Here is a 25,332-nt window from a genome sequence, read left to right as displayed (position 1 = left end):
TTTGAAAAACCATTTTCATGTTTATTTTTCATTGTTTTCTTATAGTAATGCAAGAGAATCCTGCGCCCTTTTCATTGAATTTTTCTTCCCCCGTGACAGATTCCTCCAAGGAAAGATCCTCCACCATAGCCCCCTCTCGTTAGCCCCACCCCCAAACAAAATAAAATCCCCCTGAAAACGTCTGTGCACTTCCCAATAACCATTATTAAATGTAAACACTGTTCAAAGTTTGTAACTTGCAGCCCCTCCCCCAGTGATTGTGGGGGAGTAAGTCATCCCCAAAGACATAGTTATTATGGTTTTTGACTATGCTGAACAAAATGGCTATCTCAAAATTTTGATCCGTTGACTTTGGGAAAAAAATGAGCGTGGGAGGGGGCCTAGATGCCCTCCAATTTTTTTGGTCACTTAAAAAGGGCACTAGAACTTTCCATTTCCGTTAGAATGAGCCCTCTTGCGACATTCTAGGATTACTTGGTCGATACGATGACCCCTGGGGAAAAAAAAAACAAAAAAACAAAAAAACAAACAAATAAACACGCACCCGTGATTTGTCTTCTGGCAAAAAATACAAAATTCCACGTTTTTGTAGATAGGAGCTTGAAACTTCTACAGTAGGGTTCTCTGATACGCTGAAACTGATGGTGTCATTTTCGTTAAGATCCTACGACTTTTAGGGGGTGTTTCCCCCTACTTTCCGAAATAAGGCAAATTTTCTCAGGCTCGTAACTTTTGTTGGGTAAGACTAAACTTGATGAAACTTATATATTCAAAATCAGCATTAAAATGCGATTCTTTTGATGTAGCTATTGATATCAAAATTCAATTTTTTAGAGTTTTGGTTACTATTGAGCCGGGTCGCTCCTTACTACAGTTCGTTACCACGAACTGTTTGATTTAAAAGCTTGTTTTTTTAATTTAATTTCTGGACGTTTTTGAATCAATGCATGTTTTGATTTCGGCTCTCCGCAGAGGAATAATTAAAACGAAATTTGTATATTTATTTTTTTTTTTTTGGGCCAAATGGCTTTCTCATAATTTTGACCGAATGATTTTGAGAAAAAAAGAGCGGGGGAGAAAGCCAAGTTGCCCTCCGATTTTCGGTTAATTAAGAAGGCAACTAGAAATTTTTATTTTTACAAATCTTTTTATAAGTAAAAGATATATATAACTCATAAATTAGCTTACGTAAAGAGCTTTGTATTCTATGCTAGTAAATCCTACGCTCCCTTCATGGAAATTTTCTTCCCCCATGACAAATTCCACGATGGAAAGTTGCCTCCAACCAAAAAATCCTCCTGAAAACGCCTGTACACTTCCCAATAACCATTACTATATGTAAGCACTGGTCGAAGTTTTGAACTTGTTGCCCCTCCCACGGGGACTGTGGGGGAGTAAGCCGTCCCCAAAGACATAGTTATAAGGTTTTTCGACTACGCTGAATAAAATGGCTATCTCATAATTTTGATCCGTTGACTTTGGAAAAATAATTAGCGTGGGAGGGGGCCTAGGTGCCCTCCAATTTTTTGGTCACTTAAAAAGTGCACTAGAACTTTTCATTTCCGTTAGAATGAGCCCTCTCGCAACATTCTAGGACAACTGGGTCGATACGATCACCCCTGGGAAAAAAAACAACAACAACAAAAAACAAAAAAAAAACAAACAAACAAATAAACACGCATCCGTGACCTGCCTTCTGGCAAAAAATATATAATTCCACATTTTTGTAGATAGGGGCTTGAAACTTCTACAGTAGGATTTTCTGATACGCTGAATCTGATGGTGTGATTTTCGTTAAGATTCTATGACTTTTAGGGGGTGTTTCCTCCTATTTTCTAAAATAACGCAAATTTTCTCAGGCTCGTAACTTTTGATGTGTAAGACTAAATTTGATGAAACTTATATATTTAAAATTAACATTAAAATGCGATTCTTTTGATGTAGCTATTGGTACCAAAATCCCATTTATTAGACTTTTGGTTATTATTTAGCCGGGTCGCTCTTTACTACAGTTCGTTACCACGAACTGTTTGATAAATATAGATATATGTTGTGATAGATTATTGCGTATTTCATGGTTTTATATTTGTATGCTAACTTTTTTTTTCTGGAGTTTTTCGCATTTAATTGAGAAATATGAATTTTCCCATACTGAGATTTTAGATTACTTTTATGAGTAAGTTCAGCATTTTTAATAATCTTAGTTTTCTGTGTTCTGCTATTGTGTTTTTTATATATGTGCTTACTTTACTTTTCTTGTTTCCTGTATTGATTCAAAAGGGTTGAAAAGTGCCTATGTTTTGGAATACCTTGGCTAATGAACTATGAATAATTTGAAAGGAAAATATTTAATTTATACTTGAAGAGTTAAAGAGGTATATAAAGCTTTCTTTTAGCGTTGCTGTGAGCACAGAAATATCATTCCATAAAAAAATTTCAACTCAAGAGCAGAAGAAATTCAAGAAAGGTGTTCAAAAGAGTTTGGGGGAAAAGAGTGTTGCTATCTATGTTATCCTTGTTGGTCTGGCCAGTTAAAACTATTATGTGTTTTACGGAGGAGTTAACGCTGTGTCACGTTTTTCTTATGATAAGCGTTATTATTTCAAAATAGACATGAAACTATTGACACAAAATGGTACTTAGGATTAAATGGTTAGGGATGGTTGCATTTAATAGCAGTAATAGGAGGATCACCTAAATTTGAAGTGTAAAAGAGATAAAAAAGAAACTAACCCTTGTTAAAACAAATTTAGTATGGTCACTATGTGTAGCGTCACCAATATGAGTTATAATTATGATTTGAGAAATAGAGATGAAAAGCGAATGAAAAATAGATAGGGACTATTTAAAGAGTAGCACAGTTTTGTGCATATATTTTTTGCTCTTTGAAATTCGGGTTTGATAAGATTCTTGAGTACCAAAGGAACTAAATTTGAATTTTTGATACTTTGTTGACTAGTTTTTGCAACTCAACACGATTGGTAAAATAAAAATAGACTCGAGCAAAAATATAAGGTGATGAGAGTTGAGGGGAGCAAGTTTGTGTTGGTGATCTTAGAAAGACTGACTATTAATAATAGTTAGAAACGAAAAAGACGTATTCTTGTTTATGACCAGATATTGAAAAATGCAAACATTCCTATTCTAGAAATCTTGAGAAACTACTAAATAGTATTTATTTGTTTAGAAAGCAGAGTGAAGAGAAAATTTAAAACCGGACGTATAAAAGTCTTAAGAGGAGGAGTGTGGTTTGCCTTGCGGGATTTTCTTTTTGATTACCGTTGGGATTCTTCTTAAGCATGCCAGTCCTCTTAGTAAAATGAATTAAATGTAAATCACTCCAAAATAAAAAAAAATCGCATAACATAAAATATGGGGTTTGGGTGATTCAAGAGCAATGGAATATACAACAAAATTTCAGCTGAAGAACAAACAATAGAACACAAGTATGTTTTACTGAAAATTGGAGTTTCTAAGGTATTATCTGGTCTTTGGGACTATTTCTTGAAAGTTTAAAAGAAATCTTCAGCTTCAAATAAAAAAAATTAAAGCTTAAAGCTTAAAAGAAAGCTTCAAATCTAGGTGAATAAAAGAGATTAACACAAAATTTTTTTGCCTAAATACCACAATAATAAAACTGACTGAAAGATGAAATTAGGCGTTAAAAAACATAGTTATATAAAAGGTCATGTATAGTATTGCTCGAGGCTTGAAAAAAATATAGTTATATAATACGTCGTCTATTGCTCTCTCAAGCTTGCTACTATTAGTCAATAGTATTGAATAAAAGTTGGAAATAAAAAAACAGATATAACATAATAATATGTAATTGTATTGTTGGTGCCATGTCTTACGTATTTCTCTTATGTTTATGTTTTAGTTTCTTTTTGTCCATACCCCGAAGTGGCATTTGTAGCAATACATATCTATCACTATTTATAACTTGATGAGACTCTACCTTTGCTAATTAATATGCATTAGTATGCAATTAAACGCAGTGACTATCACTTATCTACTTATGGGAGTTTTATTTGTTATTTTGTTGTTTTATTGATATAGTATCATGTATCTCATTTAGATTGTTTTGTTGATATATGACAATATATAATTGCATTGTTGATGTTATGTTTTATGTGTTTCTTTTATTGTTATGAACTACTATTTCTTTTTTTTTAAAGTTGTTATTGTACAGTAGTTTTTTTTTTTAAGTTTATGTTTTAGTTTCTTTTTGTCCATACCCCGAAGTGGCATTTGTTGCAATATATATCTATCTGTCACTATTTATTTATCTATATTAATAGTTATCTATAGATTATTTCTATATCTATAGTAAGAAAATTTTTAACAAGTTCTGGTAGAAAAAAGAATGTAATCGATTTTGTTTCTTTTAAGAATTACATCAGCTATAATAAACAGCAACATAGTACCAATAAGCACCAGCAAAATACTACTTAAAGGATATCTTTATTATAGCTTTAATTCAATAAAAATTTTTACCTTTTTTTTTACTTCTTATACCATAATTTAAATATTAACTCTATCTGATGAAGAGTCGTCATATTGATATTGATGTTGCTAACGATATTAATTGATGTATGGTTTTCCGGGATACTAATTTTGTAGTAAGATGAAAAAGGATAATTTATAAGTTCAATATTGTTGTATACGGACACAGGCTTAATTATCCATTCAGGTCCTGGAACTGAATACACACTTTCAAAAACAGCAGGTTCAAGCCTTAGCTCATCACCAAAATCAAAAAGTACAGAGCCACTGTGCTCTATCGAAGTCATATAGAACTCTCCATCACTTGAAACATTTTTCAATATGGCTTGAACACTTTCAATCCAAATGTTCCCATTTTCATCATCAAAAATAGGAAACTTTGCATGCCGCCTTGTTCTCAGAAGCTCAAACTCATATGGGAAATCCATCTCATTTAAAAGAATTGTTATTTCACCTTTATGCACAATTTTCCCCATATTTAACTCATCCTTTAGGATCTCCAGGACTGTTCTAAATTCTTCCGGTGCCGACAGAGGTGAAAAGGGCTGGATTTTTGAAAGGAATTGGTTACTCTGTTGAACATAAGCTGCTATATTTATAAGATTAGATAAACTGGAGTAAATTTGCTTCCCAATGCAAAATAGGTTTAGCATTGCGTTGACCGCTATTGTGTCAAGTACCTTATGAGCGGAAGCCATATTATCCAGTACAATTGCAGATGTATCATGGAGCATGTCCTTACGTCTTTTGAATCCGTCAACCACCAGTTGTGTATCAGAAATCTTAGACGTAAGTTCGATCACCTTCTCTGTAAGGTCTACTTTCATATCAATAAGTGATACCAATGAATCTAGTTCTGGGATGTTTTCGGCTCCTAGTTCACTAGAAGCTTGGAAAACTACTGATTTTAGGCGAGAGACTAACTGACGTGCTTGGTAACGGGTGAATCGATTATTTATTTCACTAGTTGCAAACGAGACAGGAGTATAGACTTTCAATAAATCTGAAAGTTGAACGCCAAGGTCTATTTCATTTTTTATCTCGATGTTACTTATATCATTGACAAAAATTTTAATTTTCTGGATTAGCTGATTTGTTTTGTTATAATTAAGTTCAATAAGTAAAAAATAATCTTCGAATAGTTGGTCAATATCATTAGAAGAAGTCTTCAATTCATCAGAAATGAACTTATGAGTGGAATTAACAAGGTCTAAAAATCCTGTTTTTGTATTTTCATGATTTTTATTGCCAATGCCAAATATAGCTAAAGCAAAACTCAAAATGTTAGCTAAGATTTTAGCAGCGTTGAATACTTTCTTTCTTCTTATCTCTTCAGTTTTTTGTGCCAAATGACTTCGTGAATCTGCAAAAAGTTTGTCTCTGAATTTGTCAACAATATATTTCAGACTCCCCGAATTGAATTGCGTTATTTGATCGAAGACTAAACTCAATTTTTCCTTGTGTTTTCTTATATCTTCTGTCAAAAAGTGTTGCTTATTTTTAGAATCATGCATTAGTTCTTCTGATAACTTCATTTCAGTTTTAATAAGGCTGTCCAAGCTTTTGCCAATCAACTGATGTGTGTACTGAGCTCTTAAGTTCAAAAGCTCGTTTTTCTGTTTGGCAGCTTGAACTAACATATTTTCAGTAGAATCAATAACTTTTTGAATAGATCTTTCTCCTTTATATCTTCCTTCTATTTTTTCCATTAATCTAAATGAGATTATTTCCTTAAATATGGGAAAAAGAAAACTATCGGCAATCGTTACATTTTCGGCTTTACTTTGAACTTCGTTTTTACTTCCGTCTTTTCCTTTCTCCCCTATTTCTCCGATTTCACCGTTCTTTTCTCTTCCTGTAAATTTTTCTTTGAAATGTAAGCTGCTAGTTATTATTTCCCCGGGCCAAGGATAAATTTTATATACTCTATCTTGTAAACGCCGAATGCCGCTCTTGTACTTATGTCTCTCCTTTTGTTTCCAAGTCCGCTCATATTCTGCCTCTATAACCTTAATCTTTCCACCTCTACCTCCAGGACCTCCATTGCCACCTTTACCACCTATGCCTCCTTTACCACCTTGAGCTAATAGAGTAAAATGCTCCCAAGAACGTACAGGAATATCCAGCTTTAGTCTCCCAGGCTCACCTCCATTCCCTCCAGATCCGCCAGGATTACCTCGAAGGCCTTTATTGCCTGGTCTTGCATTAGTTGACTTGTGTTCAATTTTCTTAGAAAACGTTATGACGTTCCAATAGACCTTACTGTTTGGAACCGCAGCACATATAATATTATTAACAACTAAAGGAGTCAAGCACAACCAACCCAATGCTGGGTCAGGTATTTCTGTTAATTCTTCGTGTTTTTTTTCCAACTTGTCATTTTTCCAAGCATCATAGTAATATTTTTGAGAAAACTTCGAAGGTAATGTCCCACTCTTTCCATCTACTCCCTGGGACCCACGCGCACCATCTCCTCCTTCTCCACCATCTCCTCCATTTGCTTCAATACTCATGACACCACCATTGACCTCAAAATGAACCTTTATTGAAACAACTCCTCCGCTAAGGCCGTTCTGCCCCGTTTGACCAGTTGTTGATTTTGAAGGAAAAGGCGGTTTTAAAGAGATAGTGGATCCCTTATCACTGATATTCAAATAGCCAGTTTCAATTGACAGTATCCTGAGTGATGTATTAGTAGAATTATAAACTGTCACGTTGGAACAAATCAACCGAAGCTCTTCTATATGTGCGGTCAGTTTTGACAAAATTATTGGTAAATCACATAGTAGATCAAATACTCTAGTTGTTTTACCATCTGAAAGATATTTTGGGGAGACGTTGTTAAAATCAAATTGTGTTTCAAGCTTTTTGAATTCCAGGCTGTTTTGTAGCCTTTCTAATCTGTTACCAATTGATGATTTTATGTATTCAATTATTTCATGTCCTATTTGTAAAGATCGATTAAAATTGCATCGGGTAACCAATGCATAAGAATCAAACTGTTTTCTCTTTACAATTATGCTTTGTGAATTTGCAAAGGTCTTGTTTGCTTGGTCAATATCTGTTATCGAGTTCACTGACTGAATGATTTCAATGCCTTCTCGTAAAAGTGTTTCCGCCTGATCACGTTCAGTATATGCGAATGACATTCGCTGCTTAGAACACTTAGAAAATATTTCCTCTTTTTCCTTATCAATTGTGTCTAATACACTGTAAGTTTTTTCTGAAATTTCTACTGGTAGCATTCTCAAAACATTTGAAGAGCTAGAAAGTCTTCCAGAAAAATAACTTTTCATGCAGTAATGCTCTTGTGAGGGTAAATACCTGCAAATTGGAAGTAGTCCTATTAACAAGGAATGAATCTCAGTCAATGTAATATTAAAACCACAATAAATAGAATTTTCCATTGACTCTGTTATTCTAGTCTCAACTATCTTCCATTCTGTCATTATTATTTTTCTTTGTTTTTCATTTTTACCTTCTTCTACTAGAGCTCTTAGTGTATTTTTGTTTTTTTCTACTAAAAAACTAATAGCTTCAACAAGAGCTTCAGTCTTCTTGGTTCCTTTTATTTCAGTCAGACGTTTTTGAATAAATGTTTCATTTTCGGATAATTTAGTTTTTATGTTAGCAGTAAACACAACGTCTAATAAGTCATTGTCAAGGAACTCAGCATCTGAATTAATCTTTTCTAGTACAATTTTATACAGGTTGATCAAAACATTTGGTGTAAGCATTGTTCCAGCTAAGGTTTTAACTTCGTTTTCCTCATTTAAAACCAAGGAAATTAATTTTGTTAGACTTTGTCCAAACGATCTGATTCCTTTCCTCTAATATTTACATATTTCAAATACTTATCTTCTTCCGGTAAAGACAAATAAGGAAATCCAATGACTTGAACTGACTTAAAACAATTCTTTAATTTCTTGCGTATAGAATCTCTCTTTGTCGCAGACTCAGATTCAGATTCAAACTCTTCTTCCAAGAGTTCGTCAGTAAGTTCTTCGTCATTTTCATCACCCTGCATTTTATTCACAACTACAATTAACCTCCCACTCTGGAATTCAGTACAAAGTGATCCACTATCATCTTGAATTCTACTTGCCAAGTTGAGATAGCGATCTAATTTTTTTAGTTCTTCATCTGAACGTAAGGAGTCAGTAGTTACCCACATAATAATATTCGAAAATAATAGAGGGGGAATTGTTGAAACAAAATCAATGCTGTCACCTCTTACCCCCATTCCTTCACTATCAGTAAACACTAATGGAAAAGGTGAGCCACTATCAGTAAAGTTGTTTTGTAATGCATAATTCACTGCTTGAATATACTCATTACTTGGGATCACTGGTGATATATCAATTCCTAACGTTGTTGTCTTTGTACTTGTTCTTCCCTGACGAAACATTTCGTCATTACCAGATATCAAAGAAACAATAGTTGATTTGCCAGATCCTCGAAGCCCCAGAACAGCAACAAGCACTTGCTGCTTTGAGAATTCACCTAGCTCTTCTAACCTGGCTTTACCCTCCTCATGGAGCGTTCCAAGGGTCTTATCTTTTGTCACATTTCCCATTCCAATTTTTTGAACCATGATTTCCTTTGGGTAGTGACTTTTTATCCTTAAAATATCACCAAAGTGGTTATTTAATTGAAATGTCCAAGTACCGTTATTGCAGCTTGTGTATAAAAGTGATTGGCTTTTCGAGGTATCATCTAAGCTTATTTTGAAAGTGTTAGACTTTCTTGTGCACTTAGATTTTAATAGAAGATATTTGAAATGACTTTTCACTGCGTATGCTGCTGAAGAATTGCTGTTAAGGTGTAACTGCTGCTGCCTTCTTGATCGTTTAACCTGCAATAAAAAAAATATCTTACGGCAAATGACAAATGCGGCGAGAAGAATTCGCAAGAAAGAATTTGAAGGAAATTATAAATTCTGGAGAGGTTGCAAAGAGGAAAGCTTTGAATACATGGGCTTGGGATGGGGAAGAAGTGTGCGCAGCTCTGTTGTGCCAAATGGCTTGTTGCTGCAATGCTCCATTAGTAGTAGTTGGCCTATTTAGCCAGAGTTTTCCAAGAGTGCATTCTGGAAATGATACGCCTACCCAAATAAATCAAAATACACAGTGTTCACCTTATTTTTCAAATTATTCACAATATCTCGGAAATGGCAGAAGGATTCTCGTGGAAATTTCGAGGTGGCATTGGAGAAAGGAATGGGTTCAAGTCAACCAGTTGGACTAAGGAAGGGGTCGGTGGTAAATTGGGAGACGCTACGTAAATCTAGTTCACTTAAAATCCATATCTGCAATATCTTGGGAACTGCTTGAGGTATGGAGTTGAAATTTGAAGGTGCTCTTGAGGAAAGGAAGGATGGAGGGTGGGGAAAGCAAAATTGCAATTTAGTAGTAAAATTACCAAAAAAAATGTAATAAGAAGTTTGTAATAAGATGTTAATAAATTAGTAATAAAAAAAAATAAATTATTACTCGGCTGAGAGGGAATATCCAAATTAAAAGACGATTTTTACACTCTTGTTAACAAACTAACATTTTAGAACCATCAAGATGATATACACGGACCTCGGAAATGGGAAATTAAAATTTTGAGCGCCCTTTATAAGTTTCAAAAATAATAAGAGGGACCTTCCCATCCAGTATCCTTTTTTGCTAGCTCCCCAAAATGCCCCATTCTCCAATCTAAATTCAGAGATCACTATGTTATTAGTAATAATAGAAAAGTCCAATAAAAATGGACAAGTAAGTCATGGCCCCTTCAGCACCCCTGGGCAAGGATCTAGAGAATTGGAGGTTGTCAGAAAATTCGAAAATGTTCTGAATTACTTTTGCTGCTGATGCTTTTTGGTTCAAGCAAGGTCTTTGGAAGTCTTTGTTAAGCCAAGGTTTTCCAAGTTTTCCAGTTTTAAGGATCGCAACGTGGTGCGTACTTAAGAAAAATAAAAAAAAGCTATATGCACTTGATTTATATCATTTTCAATATCTTGAAATTAAATTAAGGGATTGAATTGATAGATTGAGAGAGTAGCCTACTGGATTGTAAGGAGATATAAAAGATTTGAAGCAAAGATAAACGAAGTATACCATGAGGGTCGAGGTCATCGAAATAGTATAATAGTAATGATAGGATAAAAAGGTGGAGTTTAAACTTCTAGGAGCTATCAAAAATGAAGGAGGGAGGCAAGGAAAGTTGCAATTTAAATAGAAGAGAGAGAGGGAAGAAGCTAAGCTAGTTATATGTAAAATTAAATAAAAGAACAAGTTTTTTTTAACTGAAAGTAAGGAGCGACATCAAAACTTAGAACGAATAGAAACTATTCCGTACGTGAAAGGGGATATCCCCTCCCTTACATCCCACTCTTTACGCTAAAGTTCTTTATTACTTTGAAAATTAGAGTTGTGACAAAGAGTCAAACTTAACGTAAAAATAGAGGCGTTGAGTAGGGGACAAAGAGTTTGACTGTTTGTTACAATTTTCAAAGTAAATGTTTATTTAATTTCCAAACTCGTTTCAACTCACGCAGGTTTAAATTTAGCTCACCACACATGTAAAATAAAGACATTTGTATTTTAATTTTAGCACAGTTTCCCTTGTGTAAAATTTCCTCAGGAAACTTTTAATTGTGTTGCAAGAGCAACACTTTGGTTTTATCCCGTTTTTTTTCCATGCCACCGATCTCGGCTTATTCCTGGAAACTGGTAAGGGCCTAACCTGTGTGGTTTTTACGGAAAATGTGGACCTCAGGCCGGATTGAGGAATATAACATTACATTTTGGAAAGTTCTGCAGAACTCTTGCCTGGGGCCAAAAAGGATGATTTTTGCTGGTCCATGAGCCAGAGGCTATTGTGTGCGAAGTGAAGTGGTGTTATATAGCCTATGTCAGAGAGGAGTATTTGAAGTTGTGCGGCCAAGCTTTCGTTTCATCAAACCATGTTTGTGCTTTCGAGCGGAAAGCTCCGTTCTAGCAGGCAAGCAAGCAGGCACCACTTTCAAATTGAAGATGGACTAAAATCTATAAGTGTTAAATATATACGGCAGTTATCCTGCCCCACAGCCAATATATCTTCTTTGAGGGATAAATAGAGAAATTTACAGAAGCAAAAAAGCGGCATTTTCCCACGGGCCCGAAAGTGCTGCCGTGATTACGGCTGGGTTTATCATTTGTTTTTTGGGACTTGGGATTGAGGCAGAGAAATGTTATCAGATGTACCTCTTAAACTTTAAAAGTTCTGTCATTGCTAAGGAAATTGGAGCTTATCCTTTGTTCCCTTCTAAGTGGTGACATTAAAAAGTTGGCCTACTGCAAAAAAAATTTCCGACGGCAATCGATAGCTCTTGATGAGCTGATAAAAGGATATGTGATTCATTTTTTGATACAAAAATTCCTTCATGAGATATACTAAAGTTTCAAGTGGTTGACAACTTCAATAGTAGGGTACACACTGACACCAAAAATAGGCCGATACCAATTGTGAGACAATTAGAGGACTTGTAAGCAATAGTCAGCTGTTAAACCATAATCGTCAACGGCAATAAGGGGTTTGGAACTTTGGCTAGCTGGTGTACCTATTATTTGTTTCCGGTGTATTTGATTGTAAGACCAATTTGGTTCCAGTGGTAAGACATGCATGTGACTTGTAAGTAATAATCGCTTGTTAGGCTACAATCATCTTCAGTAAAGAGGGATTTGTAACTTTTGCTAGTTGGTATAGCCTACCCATACTCACTGTAACTTAGAATTAAGGGTTTACGCAACAGGTACAAACGATAACGTAAAACAATGAGGTAGTTTCGTAATAATTAGTGTCACCTGTGGTATTTTAATCCTGAAAAGTTACGGATAGCTTTATAATACCAACTAGATTATGTAAGATATTGTTCCAAGTTTTCATCCGTCACGATGTCTACGATTGAAAAGGATAAAATTCAACTGGCTGCAAAGTTAATTTAGTCCCTTCTTTTGGTATTATAGCTCGTGATGAGCTGACCAAAGTATATGTCATCCATTTTTTGGTACAAAAATTCCTTCATGAGATATACCAGTTTGACAATTTTAAGGGGTTGACAACTTCAGTAGTAAGGTACGCACTGAAACCAAAAATAAGCCGATACCAATTGTGAGACATGTAGGGGACTTGTAAGGAAAGGTTGGCTGTTAGCTCATAATCATCTTCAGCAATAAGGGGTTTGCAAATTTTGCTATTTGGTGTATCTATTACTTGTTTCCAGTGTATTTGATGGTAAGACCGACTTGGATGAACGAGAATCTGTGATCTTTCTTCTTGCAGAAACAGCAGAATTCTACATTTTTGTATATAGGAACTTGAAACTTCTACAGCAGAGTTCTTTGATACATTAAATCTGATGTTGTGATTTTCATTTATATTCCTTGAATTTTAGGGGGTGGTTCTCCCTATTTCTAAATTCAGGCAAATTTTCTTGTGCTCGTAACTTATGATGGGTAAAATTAAACTTAATGAGTTTTTTATATTTGGTATCACCATATTAAGGTAATTCTTTTGACGTATCTATTTATATCAAGTTCAAGTTCAAGTTCAAGTTCCTTTTATTACCAATATCCATCCATTTATAAACAAAAAATATCCCAAAGGGCTCAATGGCCCGTTATTTGGGAAAAAAAAAACAACAAAACAAAACATAAATAACTATTAATTACATTCACACTTAAAATATATTTAGAGTCTACTCACCAATCCTCACCCGAGTACAACCTGTCTCCGCACCACCTACTTGCAAAAAATAAATAAAAAAAAAATATATATATACATCGAGGATCCAACACTCACACCACCCAAATCTAAATAAATAAATTCAATCTAAATAATTAAATAAATAAATTAAATCTTGATAACTAAACAATATAAATAACTGATCAATATTATAATTTAATTTATTTTTTTTATTAAAAATTCTTCAACCGTTTCTTGAAGGATCCTATGGTACAGGATCGTCGAATCCCAACAGGAATGGAATTCCAGGCACGTCCGACAGCAACTATCAGACCAAAGTCCGAGCGCACTGCAGGGGTGGATGGCACTAGCACATCATCCTTGTTTCTAGTTTCATAAGGACTGACATTTCGAACAATTTCAAAAAGCCCGGAAAAACTTGATGGAAGGTCTCCACGGAAATACTGAAACGCAATGAAAGTGAGGAGTAATGTATGAATATCTTTAATCTTCAGAAGTTCAACAGAAATATGGGTGGTAGACAGAAGAACTTTTGCTGCTTTCAGTTGGAGATTATGTAAAGGTGTAAGTACAGATGGAAATGTTGACATCCACACTGACGAGCAGTAGCATAAATAAGGGTAAATAAGAGAGAAATATAAAAGACGAAGGATAGAGAAAGGAAAGACTCGCTTCAGCTTTCGAATAATTCCAAGGCCTCGAAAAACCTTTAATCTCATTGACTCGGTATTGATCTCATTGATCTGTATTTTGAGTTTCGGTTACTTTTGAGCCGAGTCACTCCTTACTTACAGTTACTGCAAACTGTTTGATCTAAGCAAAACCAAAATTCTTTCTGCATAAGATCCTATGGGGCTTAGAATTTATTTAAAATAAATTTACAATAAAAATCAAAGCACGACATGTTCATCCAGGTTGTCAAATTGTAGTGTCTGCAAGATCAGGGGAATTACTTGAGAATTAACTTGGAACCGAATGTCGAAGAGAGACAGTAACTATGACGTTGGATTATGAAACGAAGCTAGGATAGAGCTAAATAAAAATTATTGTCTTTATGCAGGATTTCAAAATACTTCAGCTTTAGTTACTCGGGAAAGGATACTGGCCAAATAAGTTCAAAATTAAACGGTCTATTTACTTTTGTAAGATCAGCAAAAGTGACTAAAGGGCAGTCAACACCTCATGTGCTTGATTTTACTACCCTATCCCCTCTTGGAACTCCATAAGAGATATGATCAAAACTTTGATATTGCTTCTTTATGAAAAAAAAGTCAAATGGTTCAAAGAATAAGCCTTCGGTAATTAAAAGACCCCATAGCTTCTGAGACAAGACTCGGTAATTACTTAAGTTACCATTGTTTTCTCATAGTTACTACTTTACAAAGCTGAAATATTTTCCTGTAAGAATGCGATTGGCTTGAAAATTTTAGAGTTCCTTCTTGGGCCACGAAAACTACAAATTTTTCAGATAGAGGAGGGATATATCGAGCAACAGAAATGGTAGAAAAAATTTTGGTTTCCTTATTGTTTGTATTTGACACAGGGTTCTAGGGATTAATAGCTAGGAGATGATTTTTAAAGTTTCCAAAGAGAATCCCCTAGGTAACGAAACGGATATCTAAGCAAATTAAAAGAGGCTTTGCGAGCTTACATTTTCAGATTACTATCTTAAATAAAGTTATAAAACTTATTGGAGGGTAAGAAGGTCAAACTGATTATAAACTTTGACTGGGGCCAGAGCTAAGACAAATACGTGTATCCAGGTCTTCCAAATAATCATGTCTGAAAGATCTTTGGAACTGCTAGGAGGATGGAATTGAAACTTCCAGGTACAGTTGGGAAAACACATGAGAAGGCATTGAAAATTTAGCAGAGTGCTGAAGAAAGGCGAAGGGGCTAAGTTTAATTTATCATTTATCCAGACGAAGTCAAAATCATGACACTATAAGATCCGAAAATCACACCATCAGATTCAGCGTATTAAAAAACCTTGTTGTAGAAGTTTCAAGCTCCTTTCTACAATTCATTTGTTGTTTTTTTTTTCGTTTTTTTTCAGGGGTGATCGTATCGAATCAGTGGTCCTAGAATGTCACGAGAGGAATCATTCTGACGAAAATTAAAAGTTCTAGTGCCATCTTTAAGTGACCGGAAAATTGGAGGGCGCCTAGGTCCCCTCTCACGCTCATTTCCCCCAAATTCACCGGATCAAAATTCTGAGACAGCCATTTTATTCACCATAGTCGAAAAACCTAATGACTATGTCTTTGGGGAAGACTTACTCCCCCACAGTCCCCGTAGTATGGGCTGCAATTTACAAACGACCCTAACCTTTCTTGAAAAACATTTTTCTTTATAAAATAGCTTTTGTCGTGATTTATATTTGATTTTTGATTGGTGTAGTTTTGTAATGTATCAACAAAAAAAATTGTTTTTAAAGTTTTTTTAGTTTTAAACCTTAAAAACAAAATTTTCAATTCTAATTCAAATTTAACAAATTAATTCAAAATTAAATATACAGCTGAAATATCTAATGTTTCGTAATTATGTACAATATTTGTTAACAGTCGTTTTGTTTTAAAAATTCGAGGTGGATAGGGAGGGCATTATATATCCCCTCCGCGGTGACAGCCCGACAAAATCCAAAAAATCACTACCGAAACATCTTAAAGTTTGAAGAAATGTCCTGATTCAGAGTTTAAATATCCCATGACATGTATCCCTCGTACAACAGGCTACAGCCTATTGTACATGACTTTGAATATATTTATTATTCCACCTTGTTATCGCAATAATAATTAATATTCTCTTTGAAAGGTAACAAGCCATCGTTGACTTAGAAAAGAGGCATTTGCCACATTTGTGTTATTTTTTCTAATTTCATCTTTCATTTCATCTAGAAAGGCCAATTGTTAAAACTTTAGAGTGGGGACAATTCAATACAAATTGAAAATTTTAATGCCCTAATCAAGGGTAAATAGACCCCCTTCCGTTTCTTTTTTGCCACTGGTCTCTAGCTGTACTGTTGGGCAAGAGACCCCAATTATTCATCAGATAAATGTCCTTTTGTTCTTTGATAGTGTTTTTGTAATTCCCTGGCCAGTGTTGCCACAACGAATTTTTTCACTGACTGTTTGTTGTTCTCGTTCTTCTTTTCTTTACAATTTTGTGTTTTGTCATTGCAGCAGTTTTAATGTTGCTCCTTACTTTCATTTAAAAAAACTTGTTTTTTTTTGTTTAATAAGCAAAAGAAGAGAGTGTGAAGTCAGTGCTTTCAGGGTATGTTGAAGTGTATTTTTAAAAGTGATTAGAATGTAATAAACCCCTTGTCCTTTTTAGTTACTCTTTTCTTCTCAACACTTATTTAATTTATGAAAAGCCATTTTATTCCTAGTTTAAATATTTAGTCCTTTCAAGATCCCTAAGAAAGGAGTATTTACGTTTTCAATCTTTATTTTACTTTCTTCTTACTTCAAATTTGTCTTTCTATTTTTGCTTAAGTGACTTCTGCCTCAGTAATATTGTTTAAGTATTTTTGCATTTTTCGTTATTTGTTAAAGTGATGTTGTTTATATCAAATTTTTATGTTCGTAGATTTCTCAATTTTAAAAAAATTAGGTTCTTTTTTTGTCCATGTAATAGAATTTTGTTTTAAATTTTGCTGTAAAGTTATCGACCATTCTTAAAGGTAATTAAAAATTACAAAATATTTCGTTTTTTTTAAATTTTTATTCAAATAATTTTGAGATTTCAGATTTCTGTTTATTAATTTTTTTCACTTTTTGTACAAGTAGTTTAAAACTTTTCTATTTTGCGTTCAATTGAATTTTTTCAATTGAAAAGTTCAATTCGAAGTGTTTTTTTATTTTATTTTTTTTCAATTTATTTATTTTTTTCGACTATTTGCAAAGATAATTTCAAGTTTTAAATTTTCATTTCAAATATTTTATCTCTTTTGATTTTTTCAATTAAATTCGTCTTTTTTAAATATATGCTCCTTCTTTTTGAATTTATCGTTTAAAGAATTCACCATTTTATTTTTTATTGAGCTGCTTTAAGTCAGTTCAATTTCTGTGAAATAAAATAACAGATTTCTGGTTGTTATTGTTATAAAACGTACTTTTATTGCTTTCAATTTTGTAAAAATTCATAGATTTCCAATTTTTGTCGAGAAAAAATACAAATATTCAATTTTTCTCGAACCAAACCAGAGACTTCGTCCAGTGTTTTTAAGAATCAATATTTCTAAACAATGAAAACATTTTCATTTACATTGATACATCAATATAATACTTTACGTAATCCCATATCCAGTTAAAAAAAACAAGTTTTTTTAAATGAAAGTAGGGAGCGACATTAAAAATTCAAACGAACAGAAATTACTCCGTATATGAAAAGGGCTTTTCCTCCTCAAAGTCTCACTCTTTACGCTAAAGTTTGACTTTTTTTCTTAGCTCTACTTTTAAAACAGTAAAAAACTTTAGCGTAAAGAGCGGGGCATTGAGGAGGAAACGCCCCTTTCATATAAGGAGTAATTTCTGTTCGTTTTAAGTTTTAATGTCACTTCTTACTTTCATTTAAAAAAACTTATTTTTTCTGTTTAATTTCTGGACGTTTTGGATTAATGCATGTTTTGATCTTGGCTCTCCGTATATAAATAATTAAAACGAAATTTGCGTATTATTTTTTTGGGATAAATGGCTTTTTCATAATTTTAATTGGAAGATTTTGAGAAAAAAGGAGCGAGGGAGGAGGGCTTAATGCCCGCCAATTTTTTGATTACTTAAAAAGGCAATGATCGAATAATATTGAGAAAATAAGGAGCGGAGGAGGAGGCCTAGTTGTCCTCTATTTTTTGGTTACTTAAATAGGCAACAAGAACTTTTAATTTTTTAAGACCGTTTTTATTAGTAAAAAATATACGTAACTTATGAAGTAACTTACATAGTCAACTTCTGTGTTCGTATGTTCTTATTGCGTACATGAGGGCTCACCCCTCGTCGATACCTTGCTCTTTACACTAAAGCTTAAGTTGTGTCCCAATTCCATAAGAATGACCCCAATCACAAAGGCCATAGAATAAATAGTTGAGATCACTAAAAATACTTTAGCGTAAAGAGCGAGGTATTACAAGGATGTAAACCCCTCATATGCGTAAAAATTTCTGTTCGTTTTAAGTTTTAATGCTGCTTCTCACTTTCAGTAGAAAAAACTTTTCATATTTATTTTTTCATTGTTATTTTAAATAATGCTAGAAAACCCTGCGCCCCCTCCATTGAAAGTCTCCTCCCCCATGAGAAGTTCCTCCATGGAAAGATCCTGCCACGTAACCCTCCCCCCTTAACTCAAGAAAAAAGCTTGTTAAAAACAGCCTTAGCATCCTTGCTTCAACGAAGCTCAACCAGGACTAACAAACAGAAAGTTCAACCAGGAACCATTTTGGTTTGACTTTCTTGAAGTAAGGATGCTAGGGTTGTTTTTATAAAAAAAAAAAATTAAAACATTTTTATTTTGAATTTTCCCATAGTTTGACTATATATATATATATATATATATATATATATATATATATATATATATAATTTTTTGGTGTTGTGCTGAAGACGGCCCTTGTACATAGGGTCAAAATATTCACTGAAATTAATTCCAGTGTCATGAGAAAATTTCCCAATTGCTTTTAAGCTGTGTTTGTTCATTTCTAATAGTGGTAACCTGTATAATTGTTTTTTAGTAAGCCTAAAATCTCATCTGTGATATCCTGGAGGTTTCATCTTGATGTGGTAAGCCGTTCAAAACTGTAGCTGGTATACCCTTTTGACCCCTTTAGACATCCTTTTCTTCTTAAAACTGTTAGCCAAAAAGGTAGTGCAATTGAGGTAGTAGTTGGAGTAATTCAGTAGCGTAACATTAGTAGTAGCAGTAAAAGTAGTTGTGATAAAAAAAAGTAGTATAAAAGTAGTATAAATAGTAAAAGTAGTTGTGTTAGTAGTAGTATGCACATCTTATCTTGGTTCAATTGATCCTCTCCTTTATGCACTCTCTGAAAGTTCTAGCTTAAACCCAAATCCATTCTTAAGATTCACTCTTTTGACAACCTGCATGCACACAGCGTGTTTTGCTTTAGGTCAAATTCCCCCTGAATCTTCTGTCAAGTTTTCACTATATTAAGTTTAGTCTTAATACCACTATTATCACAGCAGCAGCGGTAGTAGTAAGAGGAGTAGTAGCAGCAATAGTGTTTTATTAATAATAGTAGGAATAGAAGATGCAGTAGTTGCAGGCAAAGGTATCCTTTTGGTCAGCCGATCAAATCACTCATGATGCCCCAGAAATTCCATCTTTTTACGGTAAGCCGTTCCAAAAATATTGATACACCTATATTATAAATCTGTGAGCACATAGTATGTTTTGATTTTGTTCAATTTTCCCCTCAATATTTCCTCACATGTTCCTTTCAAAATCTTCAGCCTTGGTAACAGTCACTAGAGAAGCAGAAGTTTTGGTGTTAGTAGTGGTAGTAGCATTAGAAGCAGCAGTGGTAGCAGTATTATTTAGGGTTGTTTTAGTAGTAGTAATGGTAGCCGGCAAATATTGCCTTTTTAGTTAATCTTCCTTACCATTTCTTGAAAATTTTGACTTAATATACTCAATCAACCCTTTTGACAATTTGTAAATGCATAATGTGTTTTGATTTAGTTCAACACTCTCTGGAAAAATCACCTGGATGCTCTTTGTTAAGTTGGAAAATAAAAGTGAAAAATGATTTATGACTCATCTAGTCACTTTGGGCTCTAAGGCTCGTAGCCTTAAATTTTTCATTGTAGAAAGCCTACGCATAACAACACGTATTTACATTTTCCCTCCAACCAATATCCCTGAATAAACAGAGGAGTAGTTATTTCATTGGCTGGCCGAGTTATTAGAATATGCTTGGAGCCTCACATAGTCTCCGAATATTAGTATATATATTAACTGGTAATTTAGTATTTGTAGTAATAGCAGTAGTAGTAGCTGTAGTAGTGGCAGTAGTAGCAGAAGTAGTGGGAGTAAGGAACGCAAGAAACTTCAAATTAAAATATCTAAGGCCACTTTTTGTGAGATTACCTGTTTAAACAGAAAAGTGTTCAAACTAAAAAAAACAGATGCAAAAGGGTGTCACTGGTAATTTTTAATCATCAAAATGATTCGTAATAATAGTGACTAATTCCTGAACCAGCTTCAAGTGGTGAATTCTCCTCACTTACAAGTTGTTTTTTTAAGTCTTTTCGAATTATCTTTGACTGTAGGCACCCAATCAGTCTTTACTAAGCTGCTGCAGATGGCACAGCCATGATTTTTCTTTTACCAGAAAATATTACTTCAGATGATGAATTGAGCCATTGAAGATTGAAAGAAAAATAAGAGACATATTAATTTACTACCAAGAATAACGCCTTTAGTTTCAAAATTAACGTCAATCACCTTTCAACAATCAACAGGGAAACTCAAAATGAAAACTGTACCTTTACACCACCATCTAGTGTTAGTTCATCAACATCACTCTTGTCAATAGCATCAACAAAGTCAATTAACTTAATAAGATCTTTTTTAAAGCAACTGGATCCTAAGAACAGAATAAAGCAAAATTTCAAAAACCACTCCATTATAACTTATATACTGTACTGGATCTTGTACATTTATTACTTTTGTCTTCAACCATATTGAAGCGATTTACAGCTTCAAAGATATGTGAATCTTGGAATCACATATAACTTGACTGTGCTGGCGTTGCTTAATACAGATAACATATTCTCTTTTCGTGCTTTTACAGGGGTGCAAAGGTCCAAATTTCAAAGTAATCTGTTGAAAATAATATCAATTGTCAAATATGAGTAATTCAGAAGAATTGTTTTCCAAAACAGTTTTACAAGTAAAAATTAAAGTATTAAAATCTAGAGCGAGACAAAAGACCACGAACAGAAATAATTATTAATTAATGTTCTGAAACTTTAATGAACATACTTTAAAATAAAGTTTTGATCCTTTAATCCACTAAGAAAAGTCTGGCTCTTCTTATTTGTAATAATTTCTGCTCATTTTTAATTTTATTTGATTATTCATTTTAATTTATTTTGTTTGACGTTATTGATGTTATGGTTTGACGTTATTACGTTGTTCATTTTAACTTTATTGTTTTAATTTTAATTCAGTTAAATTTAGTTCTTCTGTTTTAATTTCGGTTTTAATTCTGAGCCTAATCTTTCTTGGACACTTTTTTTTAGAAAATTTGTTTATTCATAAATATTATATTTTTATTGGCTTAGTTCCGTTACTTATTATTTTAAAATAATTTTCAAAGTTCTTTCAAGCCTTACGTCTTAGGTAATGGTAAGTAAATAGTCAGATCAACGACATATATTGACTACTAGGATCGCTGCGTTGGCCTTGTAATGTGTTGCTACAGCAATGTTCGATCTATGGGTCACGTATTACAAGCTAATGTGAAATCCACTGTGCCACTGCAGGACTTTAAGCCTTTGGAACAAAATCTTAACTCTAATTCAAATATCTCGCCAAATTTAAATATACAGCTGAAATATTTAACAAACCGTAACTATGAGCAACATTTTTTTAAAGGTTTTTTCTCTTGAAACGTTATGGTGGATTGGGAGGTGATTATCGATACATATTTAAAATATTTGCTTATTTTAGGTCTTCATTTAGGAGAAACCAGGGTGCCAGCCCAACAATATCCTAAGAATCACTTCCAAAATATTTTATACTTTCAACAGATATCCTAAGTAATATGCTAAATATCCCAGGAAGTGGCTGCCTTGAAACAACAAGCTAAGACCCTTTGTTTCTGGCTTTTAATGCAAAATTTTATTATTCCATCCGCTTATTGCAAAAATATTCAATATTGTCTTTGAAATGTATGATGGTATCGCTGCCTTAGAAAAAAAGCCATTTGACACATTTGTGTTGTTGTTTCTTATTTCATATTTTTCTCCTGCCAAAATTAATTTAAAAGGCTATGGAGTTCATAGGCAGCGTTTTAAGAGTCAAAAGTAATTGGAGGGCAACTAGCCCCCCCCCCCCTCTAAACCCAAGCTTTCACCAAACGCATTCAATCAAAACTTTGAGATACCTATTTTGTTCAATATTTTGAGCAAAATGCTATTTTGCCCTTTTTAGAAAACAAAAAGTGATTAGAAGATAACCAGCCCCCCTCTCTCTCTTTCAAACATCATTTCACAAGATTTTCTTTATTGTTCATTTTGCTCGGCATTATTGCTATTCTGTTCAAATTATTACTATTTATGCACATTATTGCTGTTGTGTTCAGCACTATTGAATGATCCAGTAATTATGCCCATGGGAGTTGTCAACCATCCCCCCCAGAGCCCTCGGAGGAAGTGCTGCAAGTTAGGTAATTCATTCATTGTTTACACATAGCATATGTCATTGAAGAAGGTGGGCATTTTTCACTTTTATTTTCCAACTTAACAAAGAGCATTCAGGTGAGCTTTCCAGAGAGTGTTGAACTAAATCAAAACACATTATACATTTATAAATTGTCAAAAGGGTTGAAGGATATTACGTCAAAATTTTCAAGAAATGGTAAGGAAGATGAAATTTTAACTAAAAGGCAATATTTGCCGGCTACCATTACTACTACTAAAACACCCCTCAATAATACTGCTACCACTGCTGCTTCTACTACTACTACCACTACTAACACCAAAACTTCTGCTTCTCTAGTGACTGTTACCAAGGCTGAAGATTTTGAAATGAACATCTGAGGAAATATTGAGGGTAAAATTGAACAAAATCAAAACATACTATGTGCTCAAAGATTTATAATACAGGCGTATCAATATTTTTAGAACGGCTTACCCTAACAAAATGGAATTTCTGGGGCATCATGAGTGATATGATCGGCTGACCAAAAGGATACCTTTACCTGCAACTACTGCATCTTCTATTCCTACTATTACTAATAAAACACTATTGCTGCTACTACTCCTCTTACTACTACCGCTGCTGCTATGATAATAGTGGTATTAAGACTAAACTTAATATGGTGAAAACTTGACAGAAGATTGAGGGGGAATTTGAACTAAAGCAAAACACGCTGTGTGCATACAGGTTGTCAAAAGAGTGAATCTTAAGAATGGATTTGGGTTTAAGCTAGAACTTACTACTATTTTAATACTACTTTTTTTGTTACCACAACTACTTTTACTGCTACTACTAATGTGGCTGCTAACATAGTACCTGCCACTACTGCCACTACTAATGTTTGGCTCGAGAAAAATTGAATATTTGTATTTTTTCTCGACAAAAATTGGAAATCTATGAATTCTTACAAAAATTGAAAGCAATAAAAGTGCGTTTTATAACAATAAAAACCTGAAATCTGTTATTTTATTTCACAGAAATTGAACAGACTAAGAAGCTGCTCAATAAAAAAAATAAATTGGTGAATTCTTTAAACGGTGAATAACTTTAAATATTTAAAAAAGACGAATTTATTTGAAAAAATCAAAAGAGATAAAATATTTGAAATGAAATTTTAAAACTTGAAATTATCTTAGCAAATAGTCAAAAAAAAAATAAATTGAAAAAAATAAAATAAAAAAAGACTTCAAATTGAACTTTTCAAATGAAAAAATTCAATTGAACGCAAAATAGAAAAGTTTTAAACTACTTGTACAAAAAGTGAAAAAAATTAATAAACAGAAATCTGAAATCGCAAAATTACTTGAATAAAAATTTTAAAAGACGAAATATTTTGTAATTTTGAATTACCTTTAAGGATGGTCGATAACTTTACAGCAAAATTTAATACAAAATTCTATTACACGGACAAAAAAAAAGAAACTGATTTTTTCAAAAATTGAGAAATCTATAAACAAAAAAATTTGATAAAAACAACATCACTTTCTCAAATAACAAAAATGCAAAATACTTAAACAATATTACTTATGCAGAAGTTACTTAAGCAAAAATAAAAGACAAATTTACAAAAGTAAAATGAAACTAAAATAAAGATTGAAAACGTAAATACTCCTTTCTTAGGGATCTTGAAAGGACTAAATATTTAAACTAGGAGTAAAATGGCTTTTCATAAATTAAATAAGTGTTGAGAAGAAAAGAGTAACTAAAAAGGACAAGGGGTTTATTAAATTCTAATCACTTTTAAAAATACACTTCAACATGCCCTGAAAGCACTAACTTCATGCTCTCTTCTTTTGCTTATTAAACAAAAAACATGTTTTTTTTAATGAAAGTAAGGAGCAACATTAAAACTTAAGACGAACAGAAATTACTCCGTATATGAAAGGGGCTTTTCCTCCTCAACGCCCCGCTCTTTACGCAAAAGTTTGAATCTTTCTCTTAACTCTACATTTTGAAACAGTAAAAAACTTTGGACTAAAGAGCGGGGCGTTGATGAGGAAAAGTCCCTTTCATATACGGAGTAATTTATGTTTGTGTTTAAGTCTTAATGTTGCTGCTTACTTTAATTTTTTTCTTTTTACTTGTTTTTTTTATTTCTGGACGTTTTTGAATTAATGCATGCTTCGATCTTGGCTGTCCGCACACAAATAATTAAAACGAAAATTGCATATTAATTTTTTGGGGCTAAATGGCTTTTTCATAGTTTTAATCGGAAGATTTTGAGAGGAAGGAGCGAGGGAGGAGGCCTAGTTGCCCTCCAATTTTTTGATTACTTAAAAAGGCAACTATAACTTAAAATTTGTTTAGAACGTTTTCATAAGTAAAAATATACGTAACTTACGAATTAAATTACGTAGCGAACTTCTGTATTCATATGTATTTATTGCGTATATGATGGGGCTCACCCCTCTTGGATACCTCGCTCTTAACATTAAAGCTTAAATTTTGTCCCAATTCCTTGAGAATGACCCCTGAACCACAAAGTCTGTAGAATAAATATTTGAAATTGCTAAAAATGCTTTAGCGTAAAGAACGAGGTATTACGAGGAGGTAAACCCCTCATATGCGTAATAACTTCTGTTCGTTTTATTTTAGTGCTGCTTCTCACTTTCAATAAAAAAAACTTTTCATATTTTTTTTTCATTGTTTTTTTTT

The 25,332-nt window shown here is 33.4% G+C and overlaps 1 protein-coding gene across 1 annotated transcript; it reads right to left on the bottom strand.

Annotated features, from left to right (window-relative positions):
* Window positions 1-4,446: 4,446 nt before the first annotated feature.
* On the bottom strand, window positions 4,447-21,036 carry LOC136034460 (uncharacterized). Its single transcript, XM_065715642.1, has 2 exons — window positions 20,739-21,036; window positions 4,447-9,361 (listed from the first exon to the last, which is right to left on the bottom strand). The coding sequence occupies exon 2, from the start codon at window positions 8,241-8,243 to the stop codon at window positions 4,506-4,508; it is 3,738 nt and encodes a 1,245-aa protein (XP_065571714.1). The 5' UTR covers window positions 8,244-9,361; window positions 20,739-21,036; the 3' UTR covers window positions 4,447-4,505.
* Window positions 21,037-25,332: the final 4,296 nt, after the last annotated feature.

Source organism: Artemia franciscana, chromosome 13, assembly GCF_032884065.1.
Source record: "Artemia franciscana chromosome 13, ASM3288406v1, whole genome shotgun sequence".
In the NCBI taxonomy this organism is placed as follows: domain Eukaryota; kingdom Metazoa; phylum Arthropoda; class Branchiopoda; order Anostraca; family Artemiidae; genus Artemia; species Artemia franciscana.
The sequence above is the reverse complement of the archived record's forward strand: the minus strand, read 5'-3'. Positions and strand labels throughout refer to the sequence as shown.

What these genes read in the sequence shown, in the direction of transcription:
- LOC136034460 (XM_065715642.1), bottom strand. Translation starts at nt 8,243, where the DNA reads ATGCTTACACCAAATGTTTTGATCAACCTGTATAAAATTGTACTAGAA.